This window comes from Dreissena polymorpha, chromosome 10 (genome assembly GCF_020536995.1).
Source record: "Dreissena polymorpha isolate Duluth1 chromosome 10, UMN_Dpol_1.0, whole genome shotgun sequence".
Taxonomy (NCBI): Eukaryota; Metazoa; Mollusca; class Bivalvia; order Myida; family Dreissenidae; genus Dreissena; species Dreissena polymorpha.
The window spans coordinates 40276512-40296782 of NC_068364.1; the positions used below are offsets into that span (position 1 = coordinate 40276512).

The window sequence follows — 20271 nt, forward strand, 5'->3', positions numbered from 1 at the left end:
AAGCTGTCCCAAACAGCACGCCAAACTGCTTGGCATATGCATCCAGATCTCGGCGCTATGTGTTTATAGGCCACCCTCGCTTCCCTGTGCATAGCAAAGGGGTGAATTGTGTTTGTTCAAGTTTTCATGTCCTATTGAACTACCCGGTTACTTGTTTCGTCACCATCGCTAACTAAAATTTAGTTATTTCTGGTACTTATGTAAACATTCGTGTACTTCACACGTATATCGTCAGGTAAAGGTGGCGTTTTACAAGGGCGACACGGAGAAGTACATCGTTTATGATGGCAAAGGATCTAACATCACAGGCTGGTTCCGAAAGGAGAAGATCCTTGCTTCATCTTGGAGCACCATAGCAACTAAGACATATCAGTTATTTTCAGTGGAGGGATAATTAGCTTTGGGTGTTTGTAGTTCTATCGTTATTAGATTGAAACTATATATATATATATATGTATGTGTGTGTGTGTGTGTGTGTGTGTGTGTGTGTGTGTGTGTGTGTGTGTGTGTGTGTGTGTGTGTGTGTGTGTGTGTGTGTGTGTGTGTGTGTGTGTGCGTGTGTGTGCGTGCGTGTGTGTGTGTGTGTGTGTGTGTGTGTGTGTGTGTGTGTGTGTGTGTGTGTGTGTGTGTGTGTGTGTGTGTGTGTGTGTGTGTGTGTGTGTGTGTGTGTGTTGTGTGTACCTGTAAAAGCAGCAACCAGGTTGTTAAGATTTGACCTGATTTTATAGTTTTTGGACACAAGTTATCCAGATTTGAATTTGGCATACATATTATCAATATAAACATTCGTAAGAAGTGAAATTAAGAGTGAACATGTTTTTAGGATTTTTTTTCAGGGAAGACAAGCGTCAGTTTTTCATCATCAACTCTTACCAGGGCTGCGTTAACGATCGCATTTTCATGGTAGTTGTGGCAGGGCAGGGTAGACACATTTGTACGTTCGACTCACAGGCCACCTACCCGCAGTTCCTGTTCGCAACCGGTGACGACTATGGTGCACCGCAAACAATGGCAGGTGAGGCACACACAATTTAAGGTGAAGCGCAAACAATGGAAGGTTAGTATTGCGGTAACTACAAATGGTAGACCGCACACATTGGAAAGTAAGTATTACGATAACACCTCTGTATTGGTGCACCGCACACAATGAATGGTTAGTAACTCCTCTGTATAGGTGCACGCGCAATGGAAGTTGAGTATTGCGGTAGCTCATCTGTATTGGTTCACCACACATAATTGAAGGTGAGCATTGCGGTAACTATTGTGTTGGCGCACCCCAGACAATTGAAGGTGAGTATTGCATTAACTCCTCTGTATTTGTGCACCGCACACACTGGAAGATGAGTATTGCGGTAACTCGTGTGTTGGCGCACCACACACAATGAAAGATGAGTATTGCGGTATTCCTCTGTATTGGTGCACCGCACATAATGGAAGGTTAGTTTTGCGGTAACTCTTGTGTTGGCGCACGACACACAATGGAAGATGAGTATTTCGGTAACTCCTGTGTTGTCGCACAGCATACAATGGACATTGAGTATTGCGGTATCTCCTCTGTATTTGTACACCGCACATAATGGAAGGTGAGTATTGCGGTAACTCATGTAATGGCGCACCACAATCAATGGAAGAGAAGTATTGCGGTAACTCCTCATGGTACACCTCACACAATGCAAGGTGAGTATTTCGGTAACCCCTGTGTTTGCGTACCACACGCCATGGAAGGTGAGTATTGCATCTCCTGTGTTGGCGCACCGCACACAATTGAAGGTTAGTATGGCGGGACCTCCTGTGTTGGCGCACCACACGCAATGGAAAGTGAGTATTGCGGTAACTCCTCCTGTGTTGGTGTACAACACACATTGGAAGGTTAGTATTGTGGTAACTCTTCCGGTGTTGGCGAACCACATACAATGGAAGGCGAGCATTGCGGTAGCTCTTGTGTTGGCGCAATGCACACAATGGAAGGTTAGTATTGCGGGACCTCCTACTGTGTTGGCGCACCACATGCACTGGAAAGTGAGTATTGCGGTAACTCCTCCTGTGTTGGTATACAACACACATTGGAAGGTTAGTATTGCGGTAACTCCTCCGGTGTTGGCGAACCACACATAAAGGAAGGTGAGTTTTGCGGTTGCTCCTCTGTATTGGCGCACCACACACAATGGAAGGTGAGTATTGCGGTATCGCCTCTGTTGGCGCACCGTACACAATGGAAGGTTAGTAATGCGGTAAATCCTCCTGTGTTGGCGCACCACACAGAATGGAAGGTGAGCATTGCGGTAACTAATCTGTATTGATGCACCGCACACAATTTAAGGTAAGTATTGCGGGACATCCTCCTGAGTTGGCGCACCACACGCAATGGAAGGTGAGTATTGCGGTGACCCCTCCTGTGTTGGCGCATAACACACATTGGAAGGTTAGTATTGCGGTAACTCCTCCTGTGTTGGCGCACCACACACGATGGAATGTGAGAATTGCGGTAACTCCTCCTGTGTTGGTGCACCACACACAGCGGAAGGTGAGTATTGCGGTAACTCCTTTGTAATGGTACACCACACACAGTGGAAGGTGAGTATTACGGTAACACCTCTCTATCGGTGCACCACACACGATGGAAGTTGAGTATTGCTGTTACTCCTCTGTATTGGTGTATTGTACTTTCTCTGTTTTTGCACCGAGCACATGGAAGGTTAGTATTGCGATAACTCCTCCTGTGTTGGCGCACCACACAATGGAAGGTGAAAATTGCGGTTACTCCTCTGTATTGGTGCAGCACACACAATGGAAGGTGAGTATTGCGGTAATCCCTCTGTATAATACTCAACTTCCATTATGTATGGTGCAACACACAAAATGGAAGGTGAGTATTGCGGTAACTGCTCTGTATTTGTGAACCGCACACAATGGAAGGTGAGTATTGCGGTAACTCCTTTGTAATGGTACACCACACACAGTGAAAGGTGAGTATTACGGTAACTCCTCTCAATCGGTGCACCACACACGATGGAAGTTGAGTATTGCTGTTACTCCTCTGTATCGGTGTATTGCAACTTCTATGTTTGTGCACCGAGCACAATGGAAGGTTAGTATTGCGATAACTCCTCCTGTGGTGGCGCACCACACACAATGGAAGGTGAGAATTGCGGTTACTCCTCTGTATTGGTGCAGCACACACAATGGAAGGTGAGTATTGCGGTAATCCCTCTGTATAATACTCAACTTCCATTATGTATGGTGCAACACACAAAATGGAAGGTGAGTATTGCGGTAACTGCTCTGTATTTGTGAACCGCACACAATGGAAGGTGAGTATTGCGTTTACTCCTCATGGTACACCGCACACAATGGAAGGTGAATATTGCGGTAACTGCTCTGTTTTTGTGAACCGCACACAATGGAAGGAGAGTATTGCGGTAACTCCTTATGGTACAACGCACACAATGGAAGGTGAGTATTGAGGTAACTCCTGTGTTTTATTGTCTGAAAGCTATCGTATTAGCGTTCTATGCCACATTATTTATCATATGTTTAACGAAACCAATCATTGATAAACGTTATTATTTTTTATAGTTTGAGGTGTTTTAAATTTATGATAAGCGTCTTTTGTGGAAAAGTTTAAATACCTTAACAAGTCACATACATGGCGTGAATGTCGGTTATCCTTTTTATATTTTGAAGTGATAACTTTTCCTACTTTATTCCACTAATTACCATTTAAATACTTTGCTTCACTTTCGCATTACTATGCAAGTGCTTATTGCTTATATATTGTCAGGTATGTATATGTAACGATGAACTGGAAATGTTCAAGTTATTTTAATAAACTTTCTGTTCTGTTCTTTTCTGTTCTATAATCAATCGCAACAGAGCACTTTTTACTGCTTCCAATATCTAATGGATATTCACACCGTATGAATACTTTTCAATGTAACAATGACCTTATTAATTTTATAATTTTAAATGTCAATGCATTTGAATACAAATCAAATCAATATGTCTGTTTATGTGTACTTGAATTCTTCTCAATGTTACCAATCGCCCAAGTTATTGTTTGCAATCTAACCAACCGGATTTTTAAAAATTCAAATTAATAACGAATGTTCTATTGACAATTCATCTAATACTTTTCAATATGAGCCATCTCATAAACCTCTCCATTGTCTTTACTTGCAATATTTTATTTCAATAAAGCATTCATCAGCCAAACATCAACTGCCAATCACTTTATAAATCGTGCAGTGTTATCCTTACCCAATTAACCTTTTTTACCGAATTAAAATATATGACTACTCTGAAAAGATGCCACTATTGTTTGAAACTCCTTTAACAAATCAATTTGGTAATGACACATATGTGATAAAATCACACATACTCTTTACAATATGACGTGTTTTGACTAAGAAACTCAATAGTATATAAGCATCTTCGAAAATAGTCATGATTTTTTCAGAGCATTTAACTTGGTAAAAAGTAAATGGAAAACATCGAACAATAAAACAACATAATCTCTTTCATAAGAGAAAAGTGTGTTCTCATTCTCTACTTTTGATAAATAGGGATGTAAATATGTTTTTTTATCATACTCTACTTTTATAAAGAATACCAAATATAACCGTAACATTTTTATTGGACGCATCACATTTTATATTGAGGTTATTGAAAAGTTCTTTTGATTGAAACAATACATTCTCATTTTGTGAATTTGAGTCAGAATAGTAATTTCCCCATTCCCTTTCACACGTAACGAATACTGTGATCACCCGCTTTAAGGCTAGCCGCACCTCACACTTATGGCACAATTAAATAAAAAACAATATCAATGCCAGAACGTGGCTGGTAAATACAATACACTCGTACATTTAATGTACTGGTTTCGTAAAAATCATACATCTATCTGGAACGTTTACAGGAGATATTTTAAAGTTATAAGTTTATATAAAAATATAGTCCATCTTTAACAGATTGTAAAATATCAACAGAGGGATGAACATGCAGTAACACACGACGATGAAACGACAAATTCTTTTTTAAGTGGTTATTAATGGAATAAACTATGGAATGTTTACTGGAAACCTCCTGTTTCGACTGCATATCTGTCATATTCCTTATAACAAACATAACTTAACAGTCTTCGTTTACTAACTTAATTACGTATGATTCTTTTTCAGGAATCTCCAAAGCAGACGTGTTTGCCATATTTATCAAATACATGTGGCACATGAGGTTCACCAGCACCGAAATACGAACGTACATCAAGGAAGCAATGAGAGTTGAATTGTTTAATATACGGCTTAATTTCATATAAAAAATAACACTGAATGCTTGATAAGCTACTTAATCTACAAGGAAGTGAATAAACATTGTAAGCTTGATGAGTTAATTTACATCTCCAAAAGTACATTAACATTGTATTTTTATAATGAATTGCCATCACAATAAAGTTAATAAATGATGTATAATTGATATATTAGCTAACCTACATATCAACAAATAAACGCTCCAACTACAAAAATATAAGTTTTTAAGTTACTTCATCTCAAAGAAAGTTAATCAACACTGCATCATATCATAAGCGTATCCTAAGCTTTTTGATGTCGAAATAACTGAACATCCTCTGTATGTTTGATAGGTTTCTTCATAACGGAACTAGTTAACAAACACTGTATGTATACTTAGCTTAATGTAATACATAATCCCTAAGGAAGTAAATGAAGATTGAATGTTTAACGTCCGAGAAATTTCAACACAGCTGGTCAAAGAGGCTGATTATTCCCCTGTATAGAACAGAACAGAACATATCTTTATTTAACTCAAGTTACAATTGCAACGTATGAGTATACAGAACAATATTGTCATATAAGCATAATTTTCACATGACATGGCTAGATAAGATCTACTAAGAAAGATAAGTTACATACATTTTCCAAGGTAATAATTATTTAGGGAATTGGAAAGGGGGGTGTCCAGTTGATTTTTGACCTAGTAATTGGACTTTTACATGGGCGTAGTACATTTTAAATGTATAGTAACATCAAATATTGAAACAGACTATAGGTTACAAGCGCGTGGAGCAGTAATTGACGGGTGACGTAAGCATGGTCACGTGAGTTAATCAGGTCAGTGTAACATATATTTGAAATTTCGTGTTCAAACATTTCATATTCATCATTGTTATAAAAACGCGACGTCATTGGAGGCACATAGACTGTACCAAATAATAGACCATCGTCTAAATTTGTAAATTTACTAGATATTTTTAACCACATTAAGTAGTCACATTGGGTATCAATCACTTCAATATATGGAAATATACAGTTTTTAACAAATGCTCCTATGCCGCCATATTTTCTAAGTGTTTTTTGCTTTCTAGGTATATTAATGTAAGTGTAACCGTCAATTTTGATCACATCATACAGATCAAGTTTAGATTCCGATACAAGAAATATGTCATAGTCATGAATAAGGAAGATAAATTCTGGAAAGTTCGAACGCCTTTTAAGGCCGCATACATTAAGCGAACCCAATTTAAGAGTTTTCATATTAACATGTTGGCGTTTCTTACAGTCAAAGCGCTTGATTGGGACATCGCCCCCAACATCCTAAGTCGTCGCTATTTCCGGGGGTTTATCACTCTGTGGCGTTGGGGGTTTATCATTCGGTGGCGTCGGTGAAAAGTTTATTGAAGAGACATACTGTTTCTGTTTCCTGTGTTCGTAGTCCCGCATGACCTGGCTGTATTGGTCAACCTCTTCCTCGGTCTCGATATCGGGGGTTTAGGAATCGCTCACACTACTCGCTGAACCGGTTTCCATAAGGCTTCCGAACCTATTCTGAGACGGGAGCTCAGAACTGTTTGGCGTCGTGATGTTTCCATGTTTGTTAAGGTCATTTTGTTTATGTTTTAGTCTAGACGTTTGTAGCACTTCTCTCCAGTCAAGGAACTCATCAATCACTACCTTTTTCTGCACAATTAGTTTGGCTAGGTAACCAATATGTACTGTACGTGGGGGATTTGCAGCCTTCATTTCTTTGAATTTCGGCCAAATGCGGGACCTGGCCTCAACTATTTCATTTGGGTAATCCCTGTTTATACCGAGTTCGGGTTTGCCCTTCAATTTATGTGCAAACGAGAGTAGGTTCTCCACGTCCTGGTGATCACGGAAACAAGCTATAATTGGTCTGGATTTGTCACGGTTGGGTGCACCCAATCGATGCGCTCGTTGAATGGAAATACTGCTTGTGTCAATATCTAGGTCAACACAGATAAATCTCTTTACTTAATTAATACAGTTTCCGGATTTCAATAGCTCCGGTAAACCACGAAAAATTAAATTGTTCCGTCTACTTCTGGCTTCAGCATCAATGCTACGATATTCAAGGATTTTTACTCGCTCGTTTGTTTTAGAATTGTCATATGATAAAGATTGCACGTGCGCTTCAATATTCTGTACACGGGCATTCATACTATTTGGTAAGGTAACGAGCTTATCGTCCGTAGACAACTGCTTGAAAATCATTTTTGGACAAAGTTTTATCATGAACATCAAACGTACCACCTGTTGAGCGTCTTTGCCTCTTTTTGTTTTGATTGATAGACCACTCGCTTTCATTGCTCGTGCCCACGTCACCTCCACCGCCGCCATGTTTGCCACGTCCACCCGAGAAACCATGCCCGTAATTTCCATTCTCTGACTTATTTTTCGATTTCTTTTCCATTTCGAATAATACACTTCCAATTTGCTTCTTAAACACAAACGTTTCTATGCTCAAAAATCACTATAAAGACACTCGAAGTGGAAAAATAACCAAATTTGCCGAGCTAGAAAAACAACGTGCAGCTCTACACCAGATCACGTGTTATAAACTATCTAGGTATAGCCCTTGTGAGTTGTTTAGCTACGCTATTTATTAGAACCCCGAGCGAACGGTTTCAAAATTGGGCTTCTGTTCAAGCAATTTTATCTGACGCACAGTTCGGTTTCTAACCGGGCTATTGTAAAGTCGACGACAAAATATGTTGCTGTATTGTCGATTATTTAAAAGATATCGCCTGCGTCTCTGGTTAAAGCTTATAAGATCTGGTATCGATAGCAAATTGCTGTCCGAATGTATGGTTATATATAATCAGATTACATTTGGTGTAACAAATATGAAAAGTACTTTCGAATTATTTGAATCCGATATCGGTTTATTACAAGGAGAGATATATTCGCCGATAAGGTGTCTATTATTAAAAGTCATTGATTTGGGTTTTCAAGTTGATATAAATGCGGGCATAACTATTGCTCGATTATCAATTTATCTTCCATTATTCGATGACGACGCCTCATAAATATCAGAATCTGCAGAAGGATAACAATCTTCCCGGATGCATTTGCTAGAGTATTGCACGCAGTGGAATGTAACGACCAATGTCGACACGAGATAACGTCTTCTATAAAGGAAAATAAAAAAAGAATATTGTTGTGTGTATAGAATTAATCTTATTGCCACCGGGAGCAATTTAAATAATCTATGGATATTTACTGCAAGCCGCGACGCATTAATACATACAACAAACACTTCATCAGCCAAAGGGCTTAGGACGATAAACTTAATAAATTTAATTTTTTAAAGGTACCCGTTTAAATCATGTTTTATCTGTTTCGTTCCTACACTGCCTTGTTTCTTAATTATGGGACCGGTGTGTGGCGATTTACTAAAACTGAAAATATTGAGCGAGTTCAAAGCAGATTCTGGCTTTTTAATGTGAAAGATTCTACTAACTAAAATGCTTTGTATGGCGAAGAAGGTAGATACCCTATACATATAAAGGTCGACTATTTCTTCACAAAGTTCAACGCAAAATCGTCCAACTGTACTTTGTGCAACAATATTAATAGATAAAGTAAAGAAGCACCCTATATCAAAGTCATATGACTCAAACTTTGAAAACTTTTGCAAGGTTTAAATGGCGTGTGGATTTATCTAGTATCTGTTAATGTGAACATCTTTATTATAATTTGCAATACATACCACGATTTATTTATTTCAAAATGGCGAGCATGTTACTGAAACTTCCTGACACTAAATCACTATGTGTTTACAAGAAATTGACACCCATTTTTAAATGATCCATTAACTATACAATAAAGATATAGACAATATAGAAAGTTCGAAATTTAGAAACATAATAGCAAAATTGAAATTGTCCTCTGATGTTGTTTTTTAAGAAAGTGGTAGGCACACATTTCAAGATGAGTTCCATTTTGGTCTAATATATCCTTAAAATACTAATTTAAGAAATCTTAGAAGTACACATACATGCATACCTGATGCTTACAAAATGAGAACAAGTATGTTTAAATTTTACAATAATTGAATAGGACCAAGCAATCTATATCGATACGCTCAGCTAATTTATGTATTAAATCATTAACACTTAAAGCCGTTTACAAATATATTTTATGAGACAATTTCTTCTTTTTTCACAAAATTTGTTTTTTTATATAACATCTTAATATTTGTTAATGAATCAATTACGTATTTTAAAGATTCACTCAACTATGTTAAGACCTAACGAGCCTCCTTTCACATCCTATATTCTCACATTTGTTGAACAAATTGCATACAAATTTAATTGTAATTTTATTCCCATTTCTTATGAATAACATATGTTGCTTTCAAATAAACATCTATGACGACGACATTGGAGGCCTTGCACACATAATTAATTGTGATATCACAATTGTGTTTATTCGATCGGTGAAATAAATTGGTCCCCTATTATCCAGACTGTGTATTATGATATTTCAGATATTAGATGAAAACAACAACTAGTTACTAAAAATTTACACATTGAATGTATGTCACAGAAACGAGTGTTTGCAAATTGGAGCACAGTCATGTGCAAAGAAAAAGCATTAAACAAGATTTTCATTCAAAATAGACAAACATGATTATATTTATATTAACGGATCTGTGTATAATCATATTCCTTTTTATAATCTGCTTTATTATGTTTGTCACGATGTACTTTTATCGGAAATGGCATGGAACTGAAAATGTAATATTGCAATATATTGAAAGGTAAAGAAATTAAATATGTTAATAACTACAGCAATAACACAACACCAACTCAAGTGTTTTCATTTAATTCGGTTAATGTTTCCTTCATATGATAATTAATACTAAAAAGTCATTAACTTTAATAAATACATACTATTCAAAAAAGTATGTTTAACTTGTATATTTAATATTCTCAAGTTAAAAATACAAGTTAAACGGTGTATATGAAAGGATATTAACTAAACATTATATTGATTGTAAAAAGCAGCACTTATACATTTAACAATGCAGTGAAACATGCACTTTGAATTTTGTTATTGATACTCATATACATTATGTTTCAATTTAACCAATTTTATGATTTATCGCGAAATTTTGTCCCGATCCGAAAGGCATAGGCAGTTACAAAATATGAGGAAAACCAATGCATATATTTTTATAAACCATGTGTCACGTGACCGTGTTGCGATTAATTAATGTAACATCAAGTTTTTCAACCCCTTTGGTCATTTACAAACAAGTGAGCAAAACATAGTCAAAGTGCATCAGTACAACACAAATACAATAATGTTCATAAACACAAACTACCATGCCATGAAAGATTTTCAAACATCATGTATAAACATAGGTATTGAAAACAACTAGTAGCGAAAACGAAGTAGATAGACAAGATATAAGGGTTTAATACAATATTTATTTAAAAAGCAGCAATGCAACCTCAGAATGGTAAATGGTAGGCCTTATCTTATATTCAAACCATAACTAAGGCCTTAAAACCGAATATTTGAATCAAGCACAGTCCTTGCGAGTGGTCTAAATATGGATAAAAAGACACGCATGAATGGTAAACGTCATACGTCACCGTTTACAATTCTCAGAACAATAATGCACGTTAGATATTTTAATTTTTTTTCTTTCACAAATAAAAAAGTGCAGACACAGCGTTTATTTTCTTCCAGGCTCTTGTTTAAAGATGTATGTATTTACCCCACCGTCGTATATTAAATACATTGCCATATTCATTTTTAATTATGAAAAGAAGTCGTCACGTGCGCATTCGTCTCTGTGAAATAGTTTGTCCGCCTAGCGACCAGAAGGTCACTGTTTCGATCCCCACTGTGGGAGCGTTCTTTCGATCTCCCCCTAACACACCAAGTACTGGTTCTAGGCCCAGGAAACGGACTGGAGAGCATTTTAATAAGCCTGAGGATTTCAATGCGATAGATCTAAAATAAATAGGTTTTAACTAAATAGTTGGATCGCAAAAGACTTGATCGTCAGCGAAAATTGAATACTCGCGAGTGAGATTGTGGTCAATATAAAACTCTTTGGGGTTCATGTGCGTAGGCATTGGACTCCGAGTGCCATAACTGTTTTATTGAGTTACTTAGAAACACAATGATACATGTAAGGTTTTGTTAAGAACCAATCAATCACGAAAACACTCGAATAATGTTGATAAGGGCATGTTTTGAGAAATTTAGGCAAGCATTTGAGAATAATAAATTACTTAACTTCTTTCGGTATCGGGACGTTACAATGGTTGACGAATCGTTTGTCAGATTTGTGTTTTTGTTGTTTTTGTAGCTAAGCAATTTAAGATAAGTGATGTGAATGGATAAATAAAAACTCAAGTTACGCGCTTATTTAAGGACATGATTTGATATATACTTTTGCTTTTTGCATAAGCACTGTATATAACTTTACTTTCCCAGATTCGGGCCTTTCGCATTTTTAGAGCTTTTGATTGTGAGATTTTTGGGAAGGAAGCTTGTGTTGGAGATCTACAGGTTTCTGGTGAAGGGACGTAAATTCCTAAGTTGTATGTGATTAAGAAAATATGCTTGCTCCCTTTGTATACGAATCATGAAAATAAAAACAACTTTAAATATTTAACATTAATCCTTATTGCGCTAAATATTTTGATATCGGTATTTTTAAACAACATTCTGCGAATTATAAACACACGTTTTAATATTCATAAAAAATAGCTAAGACGTTTGCTATCCGTTCCATTATCAAACATATACTAGAATAACCTGATAACATACATTAAAAATAAGTAAACGTCTGTCCAAACTGTGTTTATTTTTTCTTAACATCCATACAAAATCGAAAAGTTTTAACTTGTTATTTTTGATTTTCTCGATATTGATAATAAACTTGGGCTGGAATAACAATTTAGTCTTTCAGGTTTAGTTTGGAAGGGATCTAACATGAATCCACAGTTAATACCATATCTTATTAAACCAGTTCAGATATTTTAATAGCAGGCAGACAAACGTTTCTATAAAAAAGTAATCTCAAAGCATAAGTACTATATCATCAGAGATGTTCCACGTGGACGTAAAAGAAACACGAAAAATGCACGTAATGCACACTTTCTAACGGTCTACTTATTATTTTCGCTGATTGACACTTGATATAAAATGCTATATACTTATTCTGAAAACTGAGTGACACTTGATATAACGTGTTATTTGCTTATTGTTTTGGCTGATTGACACTTGATATAACATGTTATTTAATTATTGTTTTGGCTGATAAAACTTGATATAACGTGTTATTTACTTCCACTTAGTGTAAGCTACCTGTACCCCGTGTCATTATTTATAAATGTTTATGTTGCAGTTTTTTTGTATAAAAAAGGTTTTGATGACAAAAATATTTTAAAATTAACAATAAAATAATGTAAATATCTTCAGCTAATAGGTAAGCCTAGATAAAAAAACTTACTATAACATGTATTTATATCTTCTGGTTTAAGAGCTAGCTGAATCTCAAACTTATCTAAACATTGAATACGAGTAAAACAATGTTAATCAAACTTGCATATGCAGACTGGAAATGGAAACATGATTGTCTTAAACGTCAAACTTGAATTAAATACACATAGTTTTAATGTTCTTGTGTATTGGAAATCTTCTTAAACGATAATATGAGATATGTCAATGGTATTTGACTAAAAATAGTAACAGGTATTAAGTAAGCGATCTATCCACATATAATTGTCAATCAAACTATGTGTAAGAAATGACTACGGTGTTTTTATTATAAATACTGTTAATATCTTTGTCAGTATTTTGTAAAATGGCCTCTATATTGTCGAAAATCGTACTCAAAAAAGAATGATGAGGCCGGTGTCGTTTGAATACCGTTGCGTGTTTTATTACATTGGATTTTGGATGGGAAGTATACTCTCGTACAGTCTAAATTGGCCGGGTACGTTTTAGTATATTTGTCCGTACCCAGGGAACATTTAAGTAGTACCCGAGCCAACGATGACCATGAGCGTTATTGACAACTTTCAAGTTAACTCAGCTTTGATCTAGTACGATTTCTAGTGCGAACATTTTTAATGTTAGGCCAATCGATATTATTTTTTAGGAGTAAGAGTAAGAATAAGAGTGCAGTTAGGCGCAGATGTAATTATAAGAGTGCAGTTAGGCGCAGATGTAATTATAAGAGTGCAGTAAGGCGCAGATGTAATTATAAGAGTGCAGTAAGGCGCAGATGTAATTATAAGAGTGCAGTAAGGCGCAGATGTAATTATAAGAGTGCAGTAAGGCGCAGATGTAATTATAAGAGTGCAGTAAGGCGCAGATGTAATTATAAGAGTGCAGTAAGGCGCAGATGTAATTTTTGTAATGATGAGTGTCCCTCTCCGTATGCTTGTTTCTTATATATAATGCTTCGAATCAATAATCCCTGTTCCATTGGTGACTTAATCAATTACCAGCGTTTTACCCCGGCGAACAACTAATAAGAATTAAACCTTTTTTAAATAATTAGTTATAATCATTCTACTTCCGGCAATGGTCTTTTGATTCGCTTATCTGTCAAGGTCTTGCCACTATTACTTAACATGCCGAGTTTTCAACATTCCTTTCTATGCTATGCTTTTATTTTTCGATTTTACGGAAATAGTCATCTTTGTTTCTCATAATCAACTTCTGGAGACAAAACCAAAGTTCCAATTACCTCCCTAAATCTTAACCCACTGACTTGTGCCGTGGTCAACTAATTGAGATGGAATATATTTTCGCCGTGCATGCATTACTCACGTAATGATTGAGGTAATCTCAAATAAATTATTGATCATTGAGTCAGAAAATAGAGATATCCCGTTAAAAGCAAATAAAAACGGGAAACCGAGAATACGCCTGTACATAATTCTTACTCCGACTTTTGTCAATCTGTTTTACAACCAAAATGTAATCGAAAGTAATATCAATGCCGGTTGGCTTCTATAAAAGACAGTTATTCTTCATATTTAGGAAAATACGAGTGACTTAACCACAACATCATACCTAAGTATGCTTATATTTTGTATCAGTTTTACAATTTATCCGTTTGCCAATGTTCTCTCATATATTCTCACAATATTGGCTTTTAATTTATTTCCAAAAAGATAAAGATCAAAGTAGACCAACTTGTACACAGGCCGTAAATATAAGTTTGAACAGCAAAGATAAACGTGCACTTTGTATCAAATGCAGATCAACGATCAAAACAACTAAAGCAACCATAGAGCCTCAAATGTTTCTAGTGAGTATATAGTGCAGATACCGCATTCAATGTAACAGATATTAACCTGTTTGCACATCTGTTATTGTTAAGCACCGACTTCGCACACACACATATTTATTAATCATAAACCAAAAATGAGAGATATGGTATAAGCTTTTCGCTTCCCTCTTAACTCTGTTGCAATTTTTTTTATAAATTGGTTTGGAGTTTTATAATGTTAACATAACTGTTAATGTATATTTATTGGAAACAAAATGAGTTTAAATGAACCGTTTTTTGTTTATGTCATCATAGTTGGTCAAGTTAGATTTGGTAGGAAATCTTAATAGAATTTTATAATACATACGAGTTTCAAAAATAAATTAGAAATTTAAATGTTTAAGCAAATCTGCCCTTAATAAGGTTAAATCGTTGTCATTTTCTTTTCTTTTTGCTGATGCTTTAATTCGACATATTAGCTGCAATTGGGTAAATCACGTATTTACATTATAGTTTATTGTTTCGCTGGACAGTTTAAAGGAGTTCGAGCATTTATTTGTTTTCACTTACGGTTGCAACGCATGAAAAGAACTGAACAGTAAAGGTATGTTCAGCTCTACGCGGTTATGAGCGATGCTTTAACGGTTATTAATCGAAGTTAAGGCATTATCTTTTGCATGCGAAGAACGCGTATTAACCCATTTATGCCTAGCGTCTAGAAAAAGGGTCTTGGCAAACAGCGTAGACCCAGATGAGACGCCGCATGATGCGGCGTCTCCATAGGGTCTGCGCTGTTTGCTAAAAGGCATGTCTGTAATAAATATTATAAATATAGAAATAAATATACTAGACATCCCTAATTTTGGAAATTAATTGATCCAATTTAGAAAAATGGGAACGTCCACTAGGCATAAATGGGTTAATAAGAGTAACGCAAACACAATATAAAGCGCAGCATGCGACACGTTCATTGAAGTAAAAAATGATTGCCTGAACATAGCAAATACGAATAGAAAATATCATGTATCAATCTAATAGATCCGTGTACTTTTCAATTGAATGAATGATTTAATTATATAAATGCACGTGTTCGATTAATTATGTATCATATATAACTGCATTTTGTAAACAAGACGACAAAACACCTTACTTATAAACGAGTTTTTGCTTTCAGATCGTTATATTGAAACCTTTCAAAACTTAAGACGTTGCTAAACACTTATTAAGTAAAGAATGTCCAATCCTAAATTCTTCAAAAGTCAAAGTTTAGTTTAATATAACACTCAGTTAAAATAGGGGCAGTTTAATTTATTTCAACGTTGAGCTCCTTATCAGCAATGTCCTAATATCAAAAGGTGCGTTTTCTTCCATTCTCTTTCAAAACGACAAGGCGGCTCTCAAATAAAATCTCTTGAATCATAACTGTCCCATCACTGATAAATCATCGATATCATCTCGACAACGGAGGAATGCACTTATCTAAAGAAATCAATCGCAATAACTCTCGGATGAAAATTGTTGACTATTTGAGGCATACGCCCATACACTACGGTGTTCTGCAACGGTATGCCTCACAATTTTAATAATATTAAATACGTTGAACTTGGGTATAGAAATACGATATTTTTGTACATGTGCTTTATACAGGAAATTGGATTTTTTGTTTTGAGTTTCTGAAAGTATATTCGTGTACAGGTATTTCAATAACAAAGCCCATTATAACACCAATTAAACTATGATCATATTCAGTTTATTGTATCTATTTATACTTAACAACTGATCATTTCTACGTCTAATACCTCTTAAAGCCTACAGGTGTATCATAAGTACGAAACTACTTTTTTAAATAAAAGGTTCGAATCTCCTTAAAGCTTTCTACTTACATTAAGGTCATTGTGTTCGATATTATTGTTATAAACACCAAGTACATTACTTTTAAACAAATACTCAACAATGCATTATCCCTTTAATTTTAAAAGTAGCAACTTGGCGAACGGTCTGACACATCAAACATTCATGAGGAAACTTTGAGTTTCTGAAAGTATATTCGTGTACAGGTATTTCAATAACAAAGCCCATTATAACACCAATTAAACTATGATCATATTCAGTTTATTGTATCTATTTATACTTAACAACTGATCATTTCTACGTCTAATACCTCTTAAAGCCTACAGGTGTATCATAAGTACGAAACTACTTTTTTAAATAAAAGGTTCGAATCTCCTTAAAGCTTTCTACTTACATTAAGGTCATTGTGTTCGATATTATTGTTATAAACACCAAGTACATTACTTTTAAACAAATACTCAACAATGCATTATCCCTTTAATTTTAAAAGTAGCAACTTGGCGAACGGTCTGACACATCAAACATTCATGAGGAAACTAAACAGCAATCGCTACACACACAGACAAACCTAAATAACACTTGCTTAAATGCTTACGACGGAAACAACCTCACTGTTATAAGGATGCGTTCATAGGAATTGCCGGTAATCTAAGCAATCTATAAAAGTAAATATTAGGGTGTTGTCCTCAGACATGATTTGTAACAAATTAAATGAACAACGCATTTACATTTTAAGATACATAAATACACAAACATAATAAAGATATGTAATCGATATTATGCAATTAATTAAAATAGTTCACCAACTTCATGTTCTTCTTATTTTATACGATAAAAATCTGCTAACAATTTGCATGTGTGTATGGTATTATTTCAGTTCTTTGACATCTTTTTGAAGGTCCACTCCAACTTGAGCGCGGTATATGCTTCAAGTTTGCATAAAAGCTACCTTCTACATAAATATACAGTTCTTCAACCAAAATTGGTTTTCACAATATTTAAGTGGGTTATGGTCGATATCAGTTATTTGACCAATTATTTTATATTTGCCTCTAATTAATAACTAATATGCATAATACATGTACATTTATATTAACACCGTAAAAGAACACCTCAGTATGCTATAATTTATATTTGTTAAAACTCTCAATTAATGATTATAACATGTTTTATCATTTAAGGGAGTTTTGCTTATTCTCGTGGAATTCTCCTAGCATAACGTTAAGTTTTAATGTTTAAACTGCAAATGTTATGATATTAATCTTGGTCCGACTTTTGAAATAAATACTGCACATATTCTGATATCGACATTTTATATCGTTATCAAAATGTCAATATTACGAGTGGAACGGTTCGTCGGTCAACATTAATATAGTTAAATCTGTCATCTTTTACACACCATAGATTCTACTGATGTTAATCGATAGATAGCACTCCTAAATATTTGCGTTTAAACTTTTGTTTACAAAACGTATTTCGCATACTTATTTTGGTTGTATGAACATTATTCAACATTTGTTTATTTGCAATATGGATAAAACAACGTTTTACCTGCTGTTCTATTGTTTCAGTAAGTGCTAATTTCTGAACCGAACTGTGATTATGTTTGTTATTATGTATTTGTCTTTTTTATAAACAATCAAGGATTATTTTACTTTAGTAAACATAACACATCATCAATTTGATTCTTAAGAATTTGGTATATGCCTTTAATAAATACAATCGGGTTGTAACAATACTGTCTTTCCTGATAATGTGTCTGCATTTTGTCAATACATTTGCATGTTAATAACTAAATGATATAGGTTCTATAAATGAATCGATAGTTTTGAATTCCGATGCACGCATTCACCTAACCATTCTTAGACTTGAAAATAAAGAAAAGACTTAGACTTTGGAAAATATATTTCAGAGAGTGTATATGTCAAGTCTAACGGGGGTATATGTATATATTTACAACAAACACAGAGTACTATTATTAAATGTGTCAAATTTGTAAAATGCCATTTCCGACACATTCAAGTGGATTATGACCATTTCAGTTAAACAAATCTTTGCATTCAGACTTTAGTCTTTAATTCTGTAAGGGGATAAGGACCATGATTTGTCAATATCATTTAAAGCACTTGAAACGATAATGCTTAAATAGTGACCGTATACTTTTTATGAATATCTGTTGCTATATGTACGTGTTGTATTATCCATTTATATTTATTTTAAGTTACCATCTTAATGTGCATGTCTAGTTAACTAACCGCCAGCATTTATTGCACCAAATGTTGCGATTAAGAATATTTATTTTTTATTCTAGTTGCCGCTGATCTCGAACTTCCAAACGCTTATGAAATCGGAGACCTTTGTCAGTGCTCTGGTAAGATTATTCATTCGTCGTTATAAGTTTTTAAAATAAGTATTCAATACTTCAGATTAACGCCCATTCTTTGATTTTTTTTATTTCTTTGCACAAGATACTGCCGAATTAAAACTATCATAAGGCCGATCCAGTTTCTAATAGCCAAAAATAAAATAATTTGTGTGTATCAATTTGTTTAACCAATTTAATCAATCATGAAGCATTAAACAATGTAGATAAATACTCGAGTCTTTTATTCACTGGTTTACATGTCTGTTAACATAGGCAACACCGTGCTTTCGTACGTCTCATAGTTCACGGCAACTTAACAATATAACTGTACTTAATTACTGATAAGATCTCAAAAGAGGTCTGGAAAAAATAAAATATAAAAATAACCACATTCTTAACGTATTTAAATTATCAAAATGTCAGTTTCATACTTACAATAATACCTTTGTACTAGAATTATAGATTTCTGAGTACAAACCAGGGTCATATAATAATAAATAGTATCGTCGTTATACAAGAGGCATAAAATTCTCCCGTGGGAAACGGATTTGGTTGTCTCAAAAAAAATTACTCCACTATATTTTGCCAGTTTAGAAAAGTTCAAGCCATTTCGGTCAATCATAATAATACCACATTATCAACACAAACATAATGATTCGCATTCTCGTGCTTAAATGAAAAATAATAATTGTTAAAGATAAGAAATATTTTTTGCAACATTTAATTTGAAATCATTTGTAGTTGTGTGTGGTAAATAAAATATGTCTGTATCAGAATGAAACTTTTAATCGCATATTTCAAAATCCACTTTCCAAATAATATCTGTTGATATAACAACTGCCTGTACAGTACTCATGTTTAAAATGCACCATAGTTTAGGACAAACAGTTTTTCAAAGTTCTTATGACAATAATACAGCCAAAACACTATCATAAGATTAGCCTCGTTTGGGAATTAAATAAACCACACGTTGCAATGTGCGTTTTGCTATTTGGAATCTAATTTTAAATACAAACTCTTTAAAATATCATCATTATGATTATGATTAGTAGTAGTAGTATACGTAGTAGTAGTAGTAGTAGTAGTAGTAGTAGTAGTAGTAGTAGTAGTAGTAGTAGTAGTAGTAGTAGTAGTAGTAGTAGTGTACGTAGTAGTAGTAGTAGTAGTAGTAGTAGTAGTAGTAGTAGTAGTAGTAGTAGTAGTAGTAGTAGTAGTAGTAGTAGTAGTAGTAGTAGTAGTAGTAGTAGTAGTAGTAGTAGTAGTAGTAGTAGTAGTAGTAGTAGTAGTAGTAGTAGACGTAGTAGACGTAGTAGTAGTTTTAGTAGTAGTAGTAGTAGTAGTAGTAGTAGTAGTAGTAGTAGTAGTAGTAGTAGTAGTAGTAGTAGTAGTAGTAGTAGTAGTAGTAGTAGTAGTAGTAGTAGTAGTAGTAGTAGTAGTAGTAGTAGTAGTAGTAGTAGTAGTAGTAGTAGTAGTAGTAGTAGTAGTAGTAGTAG

At 34.7% G+C, this 20271-nt stretch overlaps 2 protein-coding genes across 7 annotated transcripts in view; both read left to right on the top strand.

Moving 5' to 3' along the window:
* The window catches only part of LOC127847163 (mucin-5AC-like), a 180980-nt gene that overhangs the window by 74230 nt on the left and 86479 nt on the right, over nucleotides 1-20271 (top strand). For 2 of the 6 annotated variants that reach the window (XM_052378864.1, XM_052378865.1), the window contains exons 1-2: nucleotides 17816-17983; nucleotides 18725-18784. In XM_052378864.1, coding sequence (XP_052234824.1) covers nucleotides 17911-17983; nucleotides 18725-18784 — 133 coding nt within the window. In that variant the 5' untranslated portion in view covers nucleotides 17816-17910. Of the gene's footprint in view, nucleotides 1-17813; nucleotides 17984-18724; nucleotides 18785-20271 lie in introns of those variants that run through there. The other 4 variants (XM_052378868.1, XM_052378872.1, XM_052378866.1 and 1 more) reach the window with 3 other exon arrangements.
* Nucleotides 1-20271, top strand: part of LOC127847165 (coadhesin-like) — a 95426-nt gene that overhangs the window by 33735 nt on the left and 41420 nt on the right. The gene's annotated exons all lie outside the window — the stretch shown is intronic.